Consider the following 21,406-nt stretch of genomic DNA (forward strand, 5'->3'; position numbering starts at 1 on the left):
ACGATATGCTAATTATGGGAAATAACTCCAAAGTCATTTCCTCGACCAAGAAAATGTTAACAAAACATTTTGACATGAAGGATATGGGAGTGGCGGATGTAATATTAGGGATTAAAATCTCTAAGACATCCGATGGTTTGTCATTGTCTCAATCACATTATGTTGAGACTATACTTAAGAAATTTAAGGCGTATGACGATAAATCGGTTAAGTCACCAATTGACTTAGGTATTTACTTAGCCAAGAATACTGGTGAGCCCGTATCTTAATTGGAATATTCGCGTGTCATTGGTAGTTTAATGTATATTACCAACTGCACAAGACCGGATATAGCATATATAGTCAACAAGTTGAGTAGATTCACTAGTAATCCAAGTGTTGTACATTGGAAGGCATTAAACCGAGTTCTTAGACATTTAAGACACACGGTTGAATATGGATTACACTACTCAAAATATCCTGCGGTATTAGAAGGATATACTGATGCAAATTGGATATCTGACATTAAGGATTCAAAATCCACGAGTGGTTATGCATTTACCATTGGAGGTGGAGCCGTGTCCTGGAAATCGTCTAAGCAAACATGTATTGCTCGATCCACGATGGAATCTGAGTTTATTGCGTTAGACAAAGCCGGTGAAGAAGCAGAATGGCTTCGTAATTTTCTTGAAAAAATTCCATGTTGGGAAAAGCCGGTTTCTGCGATTAATATACATTGCGATAATCAGTCGGCAATAGCAAGGGCACAAAACAGTATGTACAATGGTAAGTCTCGACATATCCGTCGGAGACATAATACCATTAAACAGTTAATATCGAATGGTATAATCTCTATTAACTATGTGAAGTCAAAAGAAAATTTGGCTGATCCTTTGACGAAAGGACTTGCAAGAGATCAAGTTTACCATCTTTCAAGGGGAATGGGCCTAAAGCCTATTAAATAGAATTACTATGACGGAAACCCAACCTTGTAGATTGGAGATCCCAAGATCTTGGTTCAATAGGATAACTAAGTCATAAATGATTTGGAATAAAGCACTAATTCCCATTCCTAAAATTTAAAGTGCTATGTAAAATGTGTATAAGGATAAGTATACATACATACTTTTAATGATTCATAACCTTGAGATAGAAAGGTATGAGATCACCTATATAAGTGTGAAGTGGGGCCGTTTCTACGAGAATTCGAGGCTTAATTCTCTTAGAGCACTTATGAAACCAAGAGTTGTTCAGGGCCAAAATGGACTCAACCATAAGAACCGAATAGGTTAGATGAGTCATGGTGTTGGTACAGTTGTTTGGTTTTACACGAACGGCTGGATGGTTCAAGACATCGCGTTTACCAACTAGCCTAGTAAATTCGATTGTATTCAACTAAAGAAGGTTCAAGGCCACAAGCTACCTATCTTGATGCTATGACTTGTCGTGTGTACTCCATTTGTTAGAGTCTGCATTTCATTTGCATTGCATTCGCATTGTGTTGCGCATATCGAGGAATTTCCATTCATGTGGGGGATTGTTGGATATTGGTTAAATAAATCGAGAATTGAAAATCGATTAAAGTGCCTTCGTATCGACTTCGGCCAAATACTCAAAAGCTCGACTCAATCCGTTTAGGCAAAATTGTTTGCCACTTCGCCGCTTCGGGGCGCACAAATGGGGATCGACCTGCCCCATCAGGTCGCGGGGGTCTAGGGGCAGCGCCCCCTGTGGGGGCTCGGGGGCAACACCCCCGAAAGAGAATTTTGATTTCTCTGCATGTATTGAAGAGTATATTTGACATTTCGAAAATCAATATCGGATGAATGAGAAATTACGAAAAAGGACGAAAATCAGTGAATAGACACCTTTTCATAAAGGTACATTGTTTGGAAAGGGTGCATGGTTTGGCCTCAACCATTAGTGAATAGACACCTTTTCATAAAGGTGCATTGTTTGGAAAGGGTGCATGGTTTGGCCTCAACCATTAGTGAATAGACACCTTTTCATAAAGGTGCATTGTTTGGAAAGGGTGCATGGTTTGATCTCAACCATTTCGTCCACACCCTTTCATGATCTATTCCTCACAATTTTGATATGCAAAACATCTCTCATCCTCTCTTCTATCCAAAATCAAAATCATTTAATTTATTTTGATTTTCCTTCATTTCATCCTTGGAGTACATAAGCCTAAATTTGGTTCGTTGTACTTGTGTTTTGGAGTGCTACAAACACAAGTGTAGCCATTGTATCTTGGGAGTCGATTGCCGAAATTCGTAGGCACCGTTGCGGGGCAAATTCGACTTAAGGACAAGGAGTCCAACTCTTGCCTCGACTTTGTCCCTACTTTCTTCTTCTTCTTCTTGTTTGTGTTTTCTTTGCCGTTACTCTGTCCAATTTTCGACACGGATTTACAAACCATCATTATACTTATTTTGGCGTCACTATTCACAAAATTCCCCCAACAATTATTTCATTCAAAATTAAAATGAAAAAGAAATCAGTACAAAAATGTAAAAACAGGAGGGGGAGTCTTATCGGTTGCTTACTCGGGCTTTTGTTTTTTTGCAAGAAATTACTAAACTAATATTTGCACAACATTTTTTAATAGCTGGACCATATTTAAAATGGTATAAAAGGTTGATAACTTATAATTATCACATTTATGCTCAACATTTCTTTTTCGCATTCTTATTCTCAAATGATTGTAATTGTTCATTTATGTTGAAATTTTTTGTTAAAGTGTTGGTCCCAAATAAGAACAATCAACGTTGTGACTCAAACTTCTTCTTAAAAACAGCAACGAAAATACTCAAAAATGGCAAGAACATGCAAAAAAGCATACAGGAATCTCTCCTTCTTCGTAGGCAATGAAGTATAAGAAACTGGCCACAAATTTGTATACACAATGCGCAACAAAATCTGTCAGTCAGTAAGAAGCGATCTAATGCGAATCACATGGCATCCACCTCCCAATGGATTGTTAAAAAGAGTCGATTTCACCGGAGAATCAGCGGGGATAATATCGATCGTAAGATACAGGAAAACTGGAAGAATGACACGTGGAATATGAATAGTGCTCGAAATAACGTCAGGTGTGATTTACCTCCTAAAAGCCACGGGTGATTGTAATTGCATCTGCAAAATCAAGACTCAATTGAATGGTACAATTGTGCGCTATAAAGACTGCCTTGTCACTAATGGTTTTACACATGAATTCAGCATTGGTTACTTGTAGAGTTTTAATCCAGTTGCTTGACTTACTTCCGTTCGTATCTTGATTGCTTCAACTTCAAATTTAGCTCTATTGTGTCCAAATTTGGACTTCCACATTAGTTGAATGTGTCTGTCTAAATTTCAAACTATGTGGCATGCACGCTGCAAAATGCATAAATGATAACACTAGTTGAATGTTTAAATATTTTACAAAAAATGTGTACAGTTATTTTTAAAAATTTGGAATGATTTATGCATTTTGCAGCGTCTGCAATATGATAAAAATCTGATTTGCATTCATGATTCACAAGTCTAATTATTAATATTTAATTGCAGCTCAAGGTTCCCCATTAAGTTTAATTATGGAGGAGACTTTTTACCTGTTATGGTCAACATACAATATCTGCATGGTAAGGTCGACGTTTTGGACAATTTAGATTCAGACATTTTCAACAGACACATTGGATAGGTTTTTAAGAGTACTAGGATATAAACTACCATTTAGTTATTCTGCATGAAAGTGTGAGATTGTCTTTGAATAATGAGTTGATTAGGATTAAGACTAATGAAGATGTTATTGACATGCTCAATGATCTTAGATATATCTTGTACCTCATGTACTAATCCTGGAACTTCTTGGTTAGAAAATACTTTTAATCACACACATTGGCAGCTAAATAACGGGGGAGATACACAAAAGGGCGGCTGCCTCGGTGGAAAATAGATATACACACAACCATTGAAGAAAAAGGGAGAGAACCATAGAAAAGACGACTGGAACACAGCAATAAAAAAGGGAGTTGAATTCGTTTTATGTACACAGCAGAAAAAGGCAGAGGCAAGTGGAGACATATACGCACAGACGGTAGAATGAAGGGCTGGTTGCTGTAGAATTAATTCTTTGTACACACAAGCAGAGCCGGTCCTGTGTTTGAGGGGCCCTGAGGCGAATGATGAAAATTAGGCCCCCCATCGACAAAATTCAAATGTGTATTATGCGACTCGTTGCTAATTTAAAAAACTAACATTAAAATAACAACGAAATATATCATAGAAACGATTATATTATAAACCATCAAACCAAAAATTTCAAACAATGAATTAAATACTATTCGTCTTGCTGTTTTAGAGGCAAAAACATCAATCAAATCTGAATAACTTAGCTGCTTAACCATTTCTTTTTCTATTGATAACATAGCCAACCTGTTTAATCTTTCTTGTGACATAGTTGATCGGAGATAAGTCTTGATCAACTTCAATTTCGAGAAACTTCTTTCCGCAGATGCAACTGTAACCGGTACGGTTAACAAAATTTTGTAAGTAATATAAGCATTTGAAAAACAAACATCCAATGTCTTCAAATAGTGTAGCACTTCAATTGCTCTTGTTGCTTCATTTGGTAAATAAATCTTCAAGACTTGTAATTCCGAACATAAATCATCTCCACTAATGTCCGAAAGCCCATCATGTTCAAGATATTTCTCAAGATTCATACAAGAGTTCAAAAAACTTGATAAAGTTGCACTCCTTAACGTCTTCAAATTAAACAAAAATCCAAATATATCATTATATAGTTTGAATTGTTCAAATCGAGTCCTCAGAGAAGATAGAGCTTGATCAATTATAAAAACAAAGTACTCAACTCTAAATGATTCTTCTGCTGATTGCTTTACCTCATTACTACAGTTTTCATCAAATTGTTTTTTTCTTCGAATTATGCGTTTTTCTGTAAATACAGCTTCAATTCTCATTTCATTTGCCTTTTTTGTCGCTTCATCCTTCGCAATGGCAAATCCAATTTCTCTATAATCTTCAAGAAATGAAACAAGTCCTTGCAATAGGTCGATAGCATGATCAATGTCCATGGATTCAGTTTGAAGAAATTTACTCACAATATTGACTACATGCAACAACCTATATCAGATTATCATGCCAAGCAAGAACTCAAAATCCTGAAGTTTATGTGTTACCAACGAATCCGCTTCACTTTTTATTTTAGGATCTTCGTTAGTTTCAACCAAATCAAGTAATGCTTCTCTTATCTGTGCAGTTTGCTCCATTATAGGCTTCACACTCTCAACATGACTTTTCCAACGTGTTTGTGACAACGGCTTTACTGTCAACCCTTTTACATTATCTTTAAAAATTTGCCATCGCTTGGTAGAAGATGAAAACAAAGTGTAGATGCGATGTATCACTCCAAAGAATGATACAGCTTTGGAACAGCAATTCACCATATCACATAACGCTAGATTTAGACTATGAGCGCCACATGGAGTATAGAAAGCTCGGGGATTCATTTCAAGTACTCTTCTTTGCACACCTTTGTACTACCCGCTCATGTTAGATCCGTTATCATACCTTTGCCCTCTAATGTCATCAATATCCAGATCGAGTTTGATCAAAGCCTTTTGAAGCTCGGTTGTCAATCCAAGTCCTGTTGTGTCATCTACCTTCAAGAATTCAAGCCAATGTTCTTCAACTGTAGGTAAGTTTGCCGAATCATCTACAAATCGTACTATTAACGACATCTACTCCTCATGACTTGCATCTGGAGTACAATCAAGTATAACTGCAAAATATTTTGCATGTTTAACTTTCTTGACAATTGCATTTCTCACCTCATTAGCTAACAACTGTATCAACTCATTTTGAATTTTTTTGCCAAGATACGTGTATTGAATCTCTTTTGCATTAGCCAGCCGAAGGTGCTCTTTCATTATTGGATCAAATTCACTAACCATTTCCACCATTTGTAAAAACAGACCATTGTTCTCAACATTTAGCCTCTCATCATCTCTTCGAAATGGCAAGGTGTTTTTGGCGAGTCTTTTTACAATAGCGATTATCCTTGTTAATACATGCCTCCAATGTTCTCTTTCCACATCGATCAACAATTCAACGCTTTTATCAATTGTAGTTTTTGTTCGAAGCCTATTTTCCAATTCAATCCAGCTAGTCATGCAACATAAATGCTCTTCATTTCCTTCATGACTTTTAATAGACCGATGCAAATTATGCTAATCTTTGAATCCATCGTTACCAAGTTGGCCAACTCTGGTAGCGTTTTTGGCTGTTTTAAACAACTTACAACAAAAGCAAAAGATCCTATCCATAGATATTGAATAGACTAGCCATCTTCTATCAATTGTTTGCCCATTTCGTAGCAATCGCTTATATTATGAAGAATCAAAATGCCTATTTGTACAATCTTTCGGAAACGAGATGTCATCAACTCTTTTTGGACCCCTTTCAACTTAGTAATCCCTTGTTCTCTGATCAATAATTTTCCAATTCTCGGGATCATCCAAATTTAGAGAAGAGCAACCCTCTTCTTTCTTGTCATCTACTTCATTAACACATGCATGTTTCATCACCTCTTCTTCCTTATCATCTACTACAACATAGGCAGGTTGACTCACTTCTTCATCCTTATCATCTACTTCATTAACACATGTAGGTTGAATCTCTACTTCATCCTCATTCAACGTATTCATATTGTTGCTTTTAAAGTACTTTCCAATATCCCCTGCTTGACTTTGAATTAATGAAATCTCAGTTCGTTTCCTTTTTCTCTTTTGAGCACCAGACTCATATTTAGGAGGCATGGTGTATGAGTCTATATCTAATGCTCAATGATTAACCTAAAAAACAAATACAAAATATCTCAAATCATCACACAGTTAGAGTTTTCAATATAGTTATTATGTGTACCTGTGCAATTGTTGATCCTCTAATAGTCAATCATATAAGCCGACCAAGCCACAATTATACAAGCCGACAAGGCTTCAAACATTTTCAATTTCTTCAATAACAAGTTAAGGCAAGCCATTGCTTACCTGACAAGTAGAATTTTGACGAAAACTTTGGAGTTGCACCTTCAAGAATTCCACTGTCACAAGCTCACAACTCCCGACCCTGAAACAAAAATTTCACATCAAACGCACGCCTAAGTAAGATAAATACATTAATAAGGAAGGATGAGGATGAGAGAGTGCAGGAAAGAAGGGATGATAAGAAATAAGACACTGAGATATAGATGCTCATTCGAGTTTGGATAGTTCAATTTATAATTGGAAAGAACCCAAAAATATATGGTAAGACAATGAAGATAATAATCCTTGATTTTGAAACACAAGACAAACAATTTTGAAGCACCAATTTGCTGGTTTAAAACGAGAACCCCTAATCGAGCACTCATTTATTCTGTCATTTAATAAATCAATTTAACCAGTTTTGAGAAACTTCATAACAGTTGGCCTCTCATTTTTGAGGATCAGACGACTGTCATTATCTATTTACAGCCATTGCTGAATGTGCATCTCAAGTTAACATTAAAAGGATTCAGTAGAACCTTTCTTAAAAGAACTCAGCTATACTGCGGAATGCTCATCACGACACTCTGCAGGTTTAAATTAGTTTAAGACTTGCTATGAAGTCATCCCAGCATAGTTATATAATACTTTCCATAACAATAATAAAAGTAGTATAAATCATAGCAAATGATTCTATTTTTACAAACCAAACAGGCCGGGAAACAAATTACTAGCTGCCAAGGAAATGAAAAATAGACAACCTTCTTGCATACATGGGACACTCCAATCCAGAAATAATTAAAGGATTTATAGTCATACAATTATTTTCATTTTCAAATTCTTTGCCATTTTCAAAACAAATTGTATCAAATTCTCTCATTTTCAAAACAATTAATCTCATACGGCAGTGCTTAAAAGAGGATCATTGCCAGTCACCTTGCCCTTCTTTCTCCAAACCAATTGGATATGATCTGTAATCAAAATCAAATGAAAGCACAAGAAATTATCATAGTTCAGAAAACAAGCAATTGCTCCAGCATTTTCAAAATGCAAACTCAATGTTTTAATCCATCATTCCACCTCATCTACAGCCAATCAACTTTATTATTATAAACGGGACAATTACCCGCAAACCACAAGCATTCACACGTACACAATAAACAGTCCAAATATAGTCCTAAACGACATTTCACTTATAATCTAATAGTTTCATGGAAAAGAAGAAAGAAAAACCTTTAAAAGATTAAAACCTTCTCTTTTTCTTGAATTAATAGTTTTACAACATTCAACAAAAAATACATTATTATCTAATAGTTTTCATGAATAACTTAGTAAGTGGCTGTCCACTGCCATCTTCAAAGCACACAAGCAAGTGAATCGTCAAATACATACCTAGGCTGAAACTGGCTTGTTACAGACATAAAAACGACAAACACAAAATATATTGACAGTGCATCATGTAAAATAATCAATTTTTGAAGACATATATCACATATGGAATATAAATTTTCGAATTTTGACACACTAAACAAAATATTTATCACAAACATAACTCAGTTTATGCCCCAGTAATGTTTTCTCAGAATCTCAGACTACATGCATACATTGACATAAAAGTGGGTGTCTTTGCGCGTTTATGGAAACTTGAGTTTCGACGAATATAATTGACATTTGCACAAATAGCTTCTGTACAATATTTTGAAAATTAGAGCTTTTTCGTGTATGAAAGACACTCAATACAAACAGATTCTATCTATATACATATACACATAAAAAATATAAATAAATACACATGATTATATGAACATGGTGATTGAGTCTTACCTCAACCGCTAGGGCTACAGTAACACTGTAACAGGGTTGAACTCGGAAGCTGAAGGAGATGTCCAGTGACTCCAGTCGAGCTGTCAAGGCGTAGACTATATCAGTATATAATATATATGTATAGTGTATACATTTGTATTATGAGAGCCGAGAGAGTCCGAGAGAGAGATTAGAGATACCTAGGGTTGAACTTGGAAGTGGAAGAAGGAGTCAAGGAGATTTCGAGTAAACTGTCGAGGGCCTCGAAACGTCGAGCGAGAGAGACTCGGAGATGGCACAGCCGCACATTGGCACTTCAGAGTTCAGACGGAGAGGGGAGGGCTCACTGGCGATGGGAGGCCTTTGCGATTTCGTCGGTTTGCCAATCCGATTTGGGGAAAAATGGAAATCAATTGGCATTTGGGGAAAATTGGGTGTGGATAGTGGATCGGGTTTAGTGGTTCGGGTGGGCTACTGGGTTGAGAGTTTTGGGCTCATTGGGGCCTGGGCTACGGGCTGCCATACTCCAAAAACGAAAAAAAGAAAAAATGGGCCAACAAAACAAGGCCCCCTTGGATTTTGGGCCTGAGGCGCAGGCCTCATCCGCCTGGCCTCAGGACCGGGCCTGCACACAAGTTAACAAAGGCAGCTTTGAGAAGAAACAACCGGTCAAAGTTGAAGAAAAATACGCACGCGCAAAGTCGAGAAAATCCACCGCCATGGATTCGAACTTCCCACTTCGCAAGCGCCGCACAGCTCTGCTTCTGCTTCTCGTCCCTGACTTCGCACACACTCCACCGCCACGGATTCACACCTTCCACAGATTCACGCTTCTGCTTCGAATGGAAATATGGAAAGGGAAGGGTTTTCAGCAAGGCTGCTGGTTTCTTGGATTGGATTTGGGTTGAGAGAAATATGGAAATGGAATGGAGTTTGGAGTTTCTTGGATTGGATCATTTGATTTCTTCTATTGGGCCTAATATTCTTAAACAAAAAGAGGCCCATCTTGAATAAAACATTAGCCTAAAATTATTCAAGGGAAAATTTCATAACTAAGAAATTAATTATGGCACATTTCAAAAACAAGAAAACAAGTTTCAAAATTCTAAAATCAGATTTTTATTAAAAATTAATTATAATTTAATTAGTTAATTAATTATTTTATTAATTAAATATATTTAAGTCACGGATCTATACAATTTGGACACAAATTAACAATATAATTAGTTACTTATTCTTTTTTGGTCACAAATCAAAAATTTCATGTCACAAATTTTTTTACGATCACAATTCAAATTTTTTTTAAGTCATGTTTGTTTATTGGTCACAAATTCAAAAATAATTAGTCACGGATTAATTTTTAGTCACGACTTATCATATTATTGGTCACAACTTATTTTTCGGTCACAAACACAAATTTTATAGGTCACATATTATTTTTCGATCAAGAATAAAAATTTTTATAGGTCACAGATTAATTTTTTGATCACAACTCAATAAATTATAAGTTACAAATACAAATTTTATAGGTCATATATTATTTTTCGATCATGAATCAAAAATTTTATAGGTCACAGATTAATTTTTTGGTCACAACTCAAAAAATTATAAGTCACAAACACAAATTTTATAGGTCACATATTATTTTTCGATCACGAATAAAATTTTTTATAGGTCACAGTTTGTTCATCGGTCACAAATCAAAAAATTAATTAGTCACAGATTAATTTCTAATCACAACTTATCAATTTATTAGTCACAACTTATTTTTCGATCACAAATCAAAAATTTTATAGGTCGCATAAAATTTTTTATAGGTCACAAATTATTCATTAGTCACAAAATCAAAACTTTTATTGGTCACAACTCATATATTCATTTCAAATTATTAGATTAATTGGTCACGATTAATTTTTAGTCACAACTTATCAATTTATTGGTCACAACTTTTTTCGATCAAAAATAAAAAAATTCATAGGTCACATATTATTTTTGGGTTACGAGTAAATTTTTTTTATAGATCACAGATTATTCATTGGTCACGGAATCAACTTTTATTGGTCACATCTCATTTTTTCATTGTAAATTATCAGATTAATTGGTCACGGTTAATTTCATCGATCACAAACCACCAACCACCATTTCGGTGCTCATTGCCACCATCGTCGACATCACCACCACTACAACACCATCAGCACCACCACTTCTCGACAATTGGTCACAAACCCCCAAATAGTTGATTACAAACACTTTCGTACCACACCACCAACCACCACCACCACACCATTGCCACCGTCGTGCTGCCAACCGCCACTGCCATCGCAAACATTATCACCACCACTATCACTGTCGCCTCAGTCATCATCAACCAAAAAACACCTAAAAATCACCTTCACCACCAACCGAAAAACCACATATCCATAATCAAAACCAAAATAACTGGTTTTGAACCACAAAAGTAACCATAGATCCAAAACGACCACCACCATCGCCTCAGCCATCACCAACCAATAATCACTAATAGAAAACACACCTACCTAAGAAAATGAGAGAATGAAGAAATCACCCAATCACCCCCTAAAAACAGTGTCTCGGTAGCCTCGTTTATCATCGAAAAACATACTTAAACCCTAAGCACCACCACCACGCTACCACAGCCAATGTCAGAACCATCATCAGGAAAGCAACGACATGGCACAGCAGCATCTTCATCGTATGTAGCATCGTTTGTCGTTGTGCAACGACGATGGTGATGGGTTTCGAGCGGTGCAGTTCCCAACCCCATTTGTCTGCCTTATCTGCATCAGATTGTGGTGGTGGTGATCGTTGGTGTTGGTAATTGCGATGGCAACAATCGTTGCGGTCAGCGAGAGAGAACGGAGCGATGAGAGAGAGGAGATGTAGAGAGAGACGGGTTTGGGGGAAATGGGTCGATTGGAGAGGGTAGGGTTGGTTTATCAATTAATTTAATTTAATAATATATTTATCTAATAATAATATATTAATTAATATAAAAAATTCTGATTTTTGAATTGCTAAACTTGCCATATGATTTTAGAATGTTGGATTTTTAAAATATAGTTTTGTATAATTTCCACATTATTCAATCCCCCCCCCCAAAACAATTGAGATGTCACACATACAATGGGCCTAATTTCCATTTTGCAATTAATGAGCCTAATGTTTTTCTGAAGAATGCCCATTTGAAAAAGGGCCCACAATTAAAAAAAATTGCCCCATCCGATGACCCAACCCAACTCGCTTTCTTAACCCAAAATTCTAACCTACCTTAATGTTTAACCTTTTGCAACATTTATTAAACGTTGCAAAATGTTCAATTTTTTCACAACGTTTAATAAATGTTGCGAAAAGAGATGATGTGAACTCGCATAGCAACAGCGGCTACGAAACTCACACAAGATTGAAACAAGATCCAAAGAACGTCAAAGAATCGAAGGTTTTGGATTAAACCCGTAAACAATGAATTAAGCAACCGAATGTATATTAAACCAACGACCTCTCAATTACACGGTGTACAAATCTCACCCGAAATTGTGAACTCCACAAGAATTACTTCTTGATAAGTTCGATAATTTTGTTCAATCCAGAACAAAAGATTTTTGAAGCAAAAGCTTCTTGAGAAAACTTTCCAATTCAATTCACGTCAAAAGTTTTCGTTCTTACAATGACAAAATAAGAAAGCTATCTACGCTAACCCTAAAATAATGTTAAAAAAAATATATATAACTTCTAAAGATTACAAAGGTTGCATAAAATTGGAATTCTAACGTAAATAGGTAAGTTGCGAAAAAAGGAAACTTCGCATCTCGAAATACACCATGCAGTCGCTTAGTGTAATTCAATGTAGACGCATAGTTCATTTGAAATCCTTCAATTTGGCCTCATGAATGGTCTATATGTCACATGCATTTTATACTATGTGGTCGCATAGTATTAAATTTGAAACTTCTTTGTCCTTGTGCCGAATTTCGTGACAATTCCGAATTGTACTCATGGACAAAAATCCGACACCTGAGTTGAAAGTTATGCCCATTTTAATTTACACTGCTTGTTTTTCTATATATCTTCCAAAAACATTGAATTCAACGCACCAAACATGATTCCACCTTCAAGACCAATATGTAAGTTGTTATTTGGCTTGTTAACTTCAACATTTTGTACTCCATAGCTCGATCAAATAATTGGACGACTTTATTGGCTCTTCAAGGTCTCGAACTTAGCTCGATTATTGATCTTGGCTCTTTGTCAACATGCACCGAGTCCTTAAGTTTCTTAATAATTTTTTACCACCCTTGGATCACATCATTCCGTCTCTCTTTGAAAGGATTCGACCTCGAACCCGAACCGAAGTTATGGCCTTTGATTCCAATCAGTGCAGTGATATTAAATGGTCCATCTCCTCTCGGATGCAATTTGGATCTCTTTTAGACTCGAATCCGCCTCTTTCAGACATAAACCCAATCTCCTTCACATAGATCAAAGTGTTCATGCCGCGACTGCTTACTCTTGGAAGTTTGAAATTCTCCAATAACAACTTCATTTGACGAATAACCATGCATCCTCTCTGTCCTTTCTTGCCTAGGTGCCTGTAGTAATGACACTTCAAATAGATTCATATTTCCCCTCAGATCATCTTCATCGTTCAACCCCTTGTATATAAACTATTCCCAGTGCCTTTGAAACCCCTTCATCTCTTTAGAGATCACAGAGTCAACCTTCAGTAATAAGAGAATATTCAAGCTTTGATATCGTTGGTTAGCTTTATCCACAAGTTGATGCTCAATGCCCAGATTGTATGGTATCCCAATAGACTTGTCTTCATGGACCAAGTCTTCGAAATCTTGTAAGAAAGAAATAGAAAAGCTAGGAAGGGAATCCAATGCAGTCGCATAGTTCATTTGAAATCCTTTAATTTGGTCTCCAGAATGGTCTATGCGATCGCATAGTATAATCAAATGCAGTTCCATAGTTCATTTGAAATCATTCAATTTGGTCTCCAGAATGGTCTATGCGGTCTCATGCATTTTATACTTTATGGTCAGATAGTATTAAATTTGAAACTTATTTTTTCTTGTGCAGAATTTCGTGACGATTTCGAGTTGTACTCATGGGCGAAAATTCAACACCTAAGCTGAAAGTTATGTCCGTTTTAATCCACACTGCTCGTGTTTACATATATTCCAAAACATTGAATTCAACACACCAAACATGATTCCACCTTCAAGACCAATATATAAGTTATTATTTGGATTGTTAACTTCAACATTTTGTACTCCATAGTTTGGTAAAGTAATTGGACGACTTTATTGGCTCTTCAAGATCTCGAACTTAGCCCGATTATTGATCTTGGCTTTTATCAATATGCGCCAAGTCCTAAAGCTTCTTAATAATATTTGAACCCCCCCCCTCCCCGACCCGAACACATCAAGAGAACTTTTAGCAACATTTATTAAACGTTACAAAAAATGTTTTTTGCAATGTTTATTAAATGTTGCGAAAGAAAAAAGTTTCACAACACTAAATAAACATAGCTAAAAGTGACATTAGTAACATTCACTTAAAAAATTATTTTCAAATCTCAATTATTAACACCAATGACAATATTTACTTATTAGAATGTTACAATAGACCATTTTAGCAACATTTAATTGAAGAATGTTACATTTTACATGTTGAATAAACACATTTTTGTTTTAGTGTTGAAACTTTAGGCATCGAATGTACATTGGCTGTTGTGCTTTCATCCTTTTTTGAACACTAGAAATAGTTGACCCATATCTCCAAATACTAATTAATGTATGATCTCATATGCTTATCCCCTTCTTTTAATGCAACTTCTTAGTGTTTCCATTCCATTTCTCATTGTAATTATTACACGTTACAGTAATTTGCCAGGACCCCTTAGTGTTTAGTCCACTGTTAATTTTAAATTTTTTATCAACTTTTTAATAATATTTTTAAATTCAACTAGAAAACTGACACGAGAAAGATAAACATTAAAGTTAAATAGTTTAGACTTAAAATCAAATTAGAAGTAAACAAACTCATAAAATATTTAAAAATAAAATTAATCTTGAGCATATAAATTAAAACTGTATCAATAGCCAAATATTAAGGGGTTTTCTTAACGATATTTTTTTTCTTTTAAAAAGTTTAACCCAAAAATCATGATTTCCAATTTATATATCGCAAAAATTTCACGTGTTCTAAATGGCGCGCCTTGACAACATCACCAAGGCACGAGGCATGGCAAATTGGTCACACCTATACTCTATCTGCTAATTTGGCAGTCAACAAAAGTGTTGACCACTTTAAGGCGAGCCTAGGAACGCCTTGGGAGCATTATTAATATTTATTTAATTTTTTACCATATAAAGTTTACAACTTTTAAGTCAATTGGATTGAAAGGCCCAAAAATTAATATAAATATAACATTTTCAACTTTTAGGCCAATAGATTGAAAGACCCAAAAAGTTGCTTAACACTTATTGGTCGATTAACTTATAGAGGACAACTTAAAGGATTTGTTGTGAACTTTCAATATGGAATAAGAACTCCTTTGGTTTGCAATGCGTTGTACCTTTGGTTTGACTATAATGTGTTGTACTTTTAGTTTTACTATACTGTATTTTACCTTTGATTTGGCTATAATGTATTGTACTATGGTATAGTGATTAATTATATTTTATTAAATTAATTAATCATTTTCCTATCTCTCCATATATTTCAAATAGCACTATTATAATATTTCTTGTTTTTTTGTTCCAAAATATAATTATTTTTATTAACCTTTTAAAATTGCATTTGGTACCATAATTTGTACGTATTATTAAATGATTTTTAAATTGATTTAAAATTTAAAATAAAACTAAAATAATAAAATGTTTTTTTTTTTACGTCTAAACTTTGTCTAGACATGTATCAACCAAAGCTTGACCTCCATGCATCGTTATGCATTACGTTTTTTATAACACTGAAAAATACTAATACAATGTGTCGATTTTTGGGCAAAGAATTATTCCAAAGAATTATTGATAGAATGGTGCTTTAATTACTTTTATTGATCGACTCCACCATCTCAAAAGAAATTTTGTTTGGATAAATCCCATTGGAACCCCACTCCATACCGCCCCCCCGCACCCACACCAAAACCCACTACTTGGGACAGAATTAAATATTCACTACAAATAAGCACATTTCACACACAAGCGTGCGAATTCTTTATGTGTTTAATATGATTTGTAGTCGAAATTGTTTTAATATTTTATTATTATTGCAAGTTAATCCTTGAGTGTGTTTTCTTTAGAATATTATTCTTCTAGCACTTGAAATAAATTAAGAATATTATGTAGTGAAAGAAGCTTTATTCTTTTCTGTTATTTATAATTGTAATTCTATATCGTTTGGGATTGATTTTGGAACTCAATTTCTAATTCTCAAACAATTAGAAGTTGTTTTAGATAATTAGATGTTTAATAAATTTAAAAATAGTTGATCATAGAAACATATGTTGCTTCCAACACCAGATTTTGAGTAGTAGAAAAATGGTAGCATTTTAGATTTTACTTTTAAGTTCTTCAATTATTTATAACTAAAATATCAAATTTAAACGTAATTACTTAGTTTAATTCATTTCCTAGGTTTGCAAAATTAAATTGATAAACAAAATTACTGCAAGTCTGATGCAATAAAAGTAATTTATATTTAGTTGAATATTTTTCTATTATATAGTCTATACTTTTATTTTCTAATTTATAATTTTCGAACTTAGATATTTCATTTTCATTTTAAAATAACTACCATGATTTTTCATTCAAGTTAATAAAGAAATTATTATTATTATTTTAATTTAAGCGTTTTGTCTATCTCTATCTATTGAAAATGTTAACAGGACAAATGAAAATTACGACCTGATATGAAAATTCTTTAGTAAAATGGTTTTATTTTCTGGGGAAAAATTTATTGAGAATTTCTTTTTTATTTACGTTTCTTTAAAAAATTAGAAATTTTAACATCACGTCAATTTTTTCATAATTCGTAGATAAAGGTTGGTTAAGTTCTTAAATTGAAATAAAAATCATACTTCAGTGACTATTATGGAATAATAAATTTGACTGCTAATGTGAAACAACTCTATTGGCGACTAACGATATTTAATAAAAAAACTTTAAATAAATTTTTTCCTCATATATATTAAAAAAGTTATTTTGTTTGACAGTAAATTAGATAACTTATTCCTAAAATAAAAAAAAAAATACTTATTTTATAACTTATTCATAAAAGTAAGTTTTTTAAGCTTAGATAAACACGCACTTGGATTGTAGTGTCCCTACCTCAAGTGCATGGAGACAGATGCTCCTGTGATATTCACACAATTTTTATTGCTAAAAGTATGTGAAATACGTTAAAATGGGACCCTACACAAATCAGTCTCAAATTTTAAATGCAGAATCAAGATCCCACTGCCATACACAAAAAGATGTCCCTTCGAATCAGAACCTAACATATCTTCCTTTTCATTGAAACCTTCTTTCTAAAAATTGAATCACACCAAAGAAATAAAGAGGATAAGAACAAATTTTATTTTCGAAAAAGCTAGCTAATTATTTCCCCTTGTGGGTCAATGAAATGTATAGATGCTATGCGTAGAAATAAAGCATTTGTATATTTATCAAATTTTGGCCAAAATGAACAAAAGAAATAGGAAAATAAAATAAAATAAAAATCTACTTGTTGTTGGACAATAAGCAATTATTTGTGTAGTACTAATTCTCTCCCTTGTTACTCTACGAACTTATTTGCTGTTTCTTTGGACCCGTTTGGCGACTTGCAACAAGCAAATCTACAAGGGTCTGCCTCATGAAGCAATTGAATGACTTCGTTCATTGTTGGGCGAAGTGTCGGGGTGCGACACGTGCAACGGATAGCAATGCGGAGTACCTTAATCATCTCCTCCTTGAATGATGTGGATACTCTTTTGTCTAAGATCTCCATTGTACCTTCTTTAGTCTCCAGTTTGGTCGAAACCCAGTATATGATATTCTTGTTTTCTCCGAACTCTGCCTCTACCGGCTTCTTCCCCGTTATCAATTCCATTAGTACAACACCGAAACTATACACATCACACTTGGTCGTCGCCTTGGAAGAATATGCGTATTCTATCAAAAGTAGATAAACTAAATATGAGAAACAAGGCAACCTAAAATGAATTTTAAAAACTTACTGGTTCATAGTGAGAGTAAATCAGTAAAATAAGTAAACGCGATGAATTATTAATTTGTATTAGGTGAATTACCTGGTGCCAAGTAACCACATGTCCCTGCAATAACAGTTGTTGTAGAATCTTTTGATCCCCTTGCTTGCAAAACCTTAGCAATCCCGAAGTCTGCAACCTTGGCCTGATAATCAATATCGAGTAGGATGTTGGTCGACTTGATGTCTCTGTGAATTATCGGTGACATCAGATCATGGTGAAGGTACGCTAATCCCTGCGCTATCCCAAGAGCAATCTGATGACGAATAGGCCAATCCAAGACGACTTTTCCTCTATGAATTGCATCCCAAAGGTTTCCGTTAGGCATATACTCGTAGACCAGCAAACTGCAGTCCAAACTCGAGAAATAACTATACAACTTGACAATGTTCTTGTGCCTTATGCTTCCTAGAGTTTCAACTTCAGTTTTCAACTCCTTGTCCATAGTCAATTGATCTTCCAGTGAAGAATCTTTTGATTTTTGGCTCCATAACTTCTTAACAGCAACAACTGCTCCATTGTTCAACTCGATTTTGTATACTGATCCTGATCCTCCATATCCAACTATATTTTTATCGATCAGGGATTCAATGATCTCACGCTGATCAAAATATAATGGATGGAAACTTTTAATATGGTATGAGCAAACTGAGGAGGATAAGGTGTCATCGTTGTCCATCATCCTTCTTTCTTGGCTAAACCATCGTTTCAGATACAGGATGATACCAACTATAACAATTCCTACTGAAATTCCTATCACCCAAACACAGTTTATTTTTTTTCTATTATAAGCTTGAGAACAATGAGAGAAATTTGGGTTGGACGAATCAAGATCAACAGGTATGCAGAGGCTTGGATTGCCTGAAAAACTTTCTAACAATCCTCCCTTTATGAAAGACAGGGGAATAGGACCAGAAAGGAGATTGTTCGAAAAGTTCAATGAATTAGGCAACAATTCAGAAAGGCTTTCTGGGATATTCCCCGTCAACAGATTGCTCGAAAGATCAAGAACATTAAGAGATTTAAGTGAAGAAAGCGATTCGGGGATGGAAGAGTCCATTTTGTTACCTTGCAGTAGCAACAAATTCAGCCTTCTTAGGTTGCCAATTTCGGAAGGTATTGGACCAGACAGGAGATTGTTGCTGAGATCAATTTTCACTAAATTGATTGTTAGAGAAATTTCAGATGGTATAACACCAGAAATCCTGTTGCCCTGCATGAACAGCTCTGATAAATTCTTAGCCTTTTGAATAATTGAGGGGATAGAGCCTGTTAAATGATTATATCCCACATCAATAATTGATGCATGAGGAAGAGCTAGAATTCCTTCTGGTATTTTTCCCTCCAAATTATTATAACTAACTCGAAACCGGATTAGAGACTCGCATTTTGCATAACTTTCAGGTAGTTTTCCGGAAAACATGTTCTGCAGGACAAGGAGATACATCAGCTTGCCACCACTGCACAACCCCTCCGGAAGATTCCCGTACAGCTGGTTTTCCGACAAGTCCAAGCCTCTGATGGCTGACGACATGCCAAGACTCTGGGGGACTTCTCCTGTCAAGAAATTATCGTAAAGGGATAAAGTGTGCAAACTGGTCGAGTTTGTGATGGTAGCAGGAATTTCTCCCGAAAGACTATTGTTGTATAGCTGCAAGACATAAAGATTCGGAAGGAGAAATAGGGAGCCTGGGATTTTGCCTTTGAACTTATTGACAGACATGTCCAAGTCTAAGAGTGCAGTTAAATTTCCGAGTTCCTCGGGTATTTCTCCTTCAAGTTGGTTATAGTAGAGCTCAAGCAGCTGTAAATTCTTTAGCCGGCCGAGCTCTGCAGGAATTCTGCCTACGAGGTAATTTCCACTTAACTCTAGGTCAATCAGAGAAGTCATATTTCCTACAGAGGGTGGAATTTTGCCTTGCAGCGTGCATGTCGTCAATATCATGTACTCAAGTTTTGTCAGCCTGGAAATGTTCTCCGGCAGATTCCATAAATCGAGACCACCATTTTCGTTGAAATTCAAGACCTCAAGATTAGTAAGATTGGTGACTGACATAGGAAACTCGCCAGTAAAGAGATTATAGGAAAGATCAAGTATCCTCAAGGATTTCAAAGGTGATAAATCTGGCAACTTTCCAGTGAAATATATAGAGGTCATGTTGAGCTCCTCCATGAGAGAACAGTTGATGATTCCGTGGGGGAATTCACCATGGAAGTTATTGTGGCCTAGACGAAGAACGCGCAGTTTAGGCAAATACGAGCATACTTGTTCAGGAAAGTTGCCAGAAAGTGACCATCCAGAGAGATCAATCTGAATAATGTTTTCTTCCTCATCACAGCCAATTCCAGTGTAATTGCAATAGGAAATTCCTTTGCCGACATCCCAATTGGTCGAAGAGTCCCCTGAGAGTGACTTCTTCATAAGACTCAAGAATTCAGACTGGCTAGTAGTGGTTGCTCGGCACGAGCAGTACGCAGATAGTAAGGTCACAAGAACGAAAAAAATGCGCCGAAACACCATCCTAGATGATTTGAGAGCCATAGTAGTAGACAACTCAAGAATAGGATTCAATTACGAAGGAGAAAGACAGGGGTGGCAGCTATTTTGGTTGGTGCACAGGAGAAGGATGAAGTGAAGAATTATATAAGTGGGATGATAGACGGCAACATTGGGTGCAATTGTAAGCAGTAACAAGCCATGATGATGAGAAAGGGAGATTCTTGCAGTGGTGTTCATAGTGACCAGTGAGATGGCGATGTGCATATTTGCATAAAGAAGCTTTTGAGTTTATACCCCCACTCAGACTCTCACAGAATAACATCAACTAGATGAGGTGGTTGTTTGGATAAATCCATACGGGATTGTTAACAAGTAATTTAATAAGTTGAGAGTATTTTATTACACGATTATCTAGGTGATTGACACATACGATATATGTTATTTTTAGCATTTATTGCCCTTGTGTTATTCATGCAGTATTTTACTTAATTATGAGCCCCATCATTACAATAAACAACTAATTATTGAAATGGTACACATGCATTTAAATAATGCATATTTAATCAAGAAAATTATGAATTACTAAATTACTTGTCTTTGAATTAACACAACAGAATTTAGCTTAACATATTTTTAAAGATAAAACAATAAGAAGAATAGAAAAGTATCACCCGAAATTTATAAATACAAGAAGGAGATGTCAATCTAATTCTTGTTCTTGATCGTCAACCCCGAGCTTTGATTCTTCAAGTTCTTGACATTTCTAGATTCAATCCAATTGTTAGATTTCTTCATCTCTCCAAATTATATTGAATTGGC

General features: G+C 35.2%; 1 protein-coding gene across 1 annotated transcript; it reads right to left on the bottom strand.

The window, feature by feature from the left end:
- Positions 1-17,393: 17,393 nt before the first annotated feature.
- On the bottom strand, positions 17,394-20,992 carry LOC111367605 (receptor protein-tyrosine kinase CEPR1-like). Its single transcript, XM_022988568.1, has 2 exons — positions 18,130-20,992; positions 17,394-17,992 (listed from the first exon to the last, which is right to left on the bottom strand). Exons 1-2 carry the CDS (start codon positions 20,627-20,629, stop codon positions 17,616-17,618), a joined length of 2,877 nt encoding a protein of 958 aa, XP_022844336.1. The 5' UTR covers positions 20,630-20,992; the 3' UTR covers positions 17,394-17,615.
- Between the last annotated feature and the right edge of the window lie 414 nt (positions 20,993-21,406).

This window comes from Olea europaea, chromosome 18, assembly GCF_002742605.1.
Source record: "Olea europaea var. sylvestris chromosome 18, O_europaea_v1, whole genome shotgun sequence".
NCBI lineage: Eukaryota > Viridiplantae > Streptophyta > Magnoliopsida > Lamiales > Oleaceae > Olea > Olea europaea.

Coding starts and splice junctions, on each gene's coding strand:
- LOC111367605 (XM_022988568.1), bottom strand. CDS start 20,629: ATGGCTCTCAAATCATCTAGGATGGTGTTTCGGCGCATTTTTTTCGTT. Junction 17,993..18,129: donor ATGTGGTTACTTGGCACCAG/GTAATTCACCTA, acceptor TACTTTTGATAG/AATACGCATATTCTTCCAAG.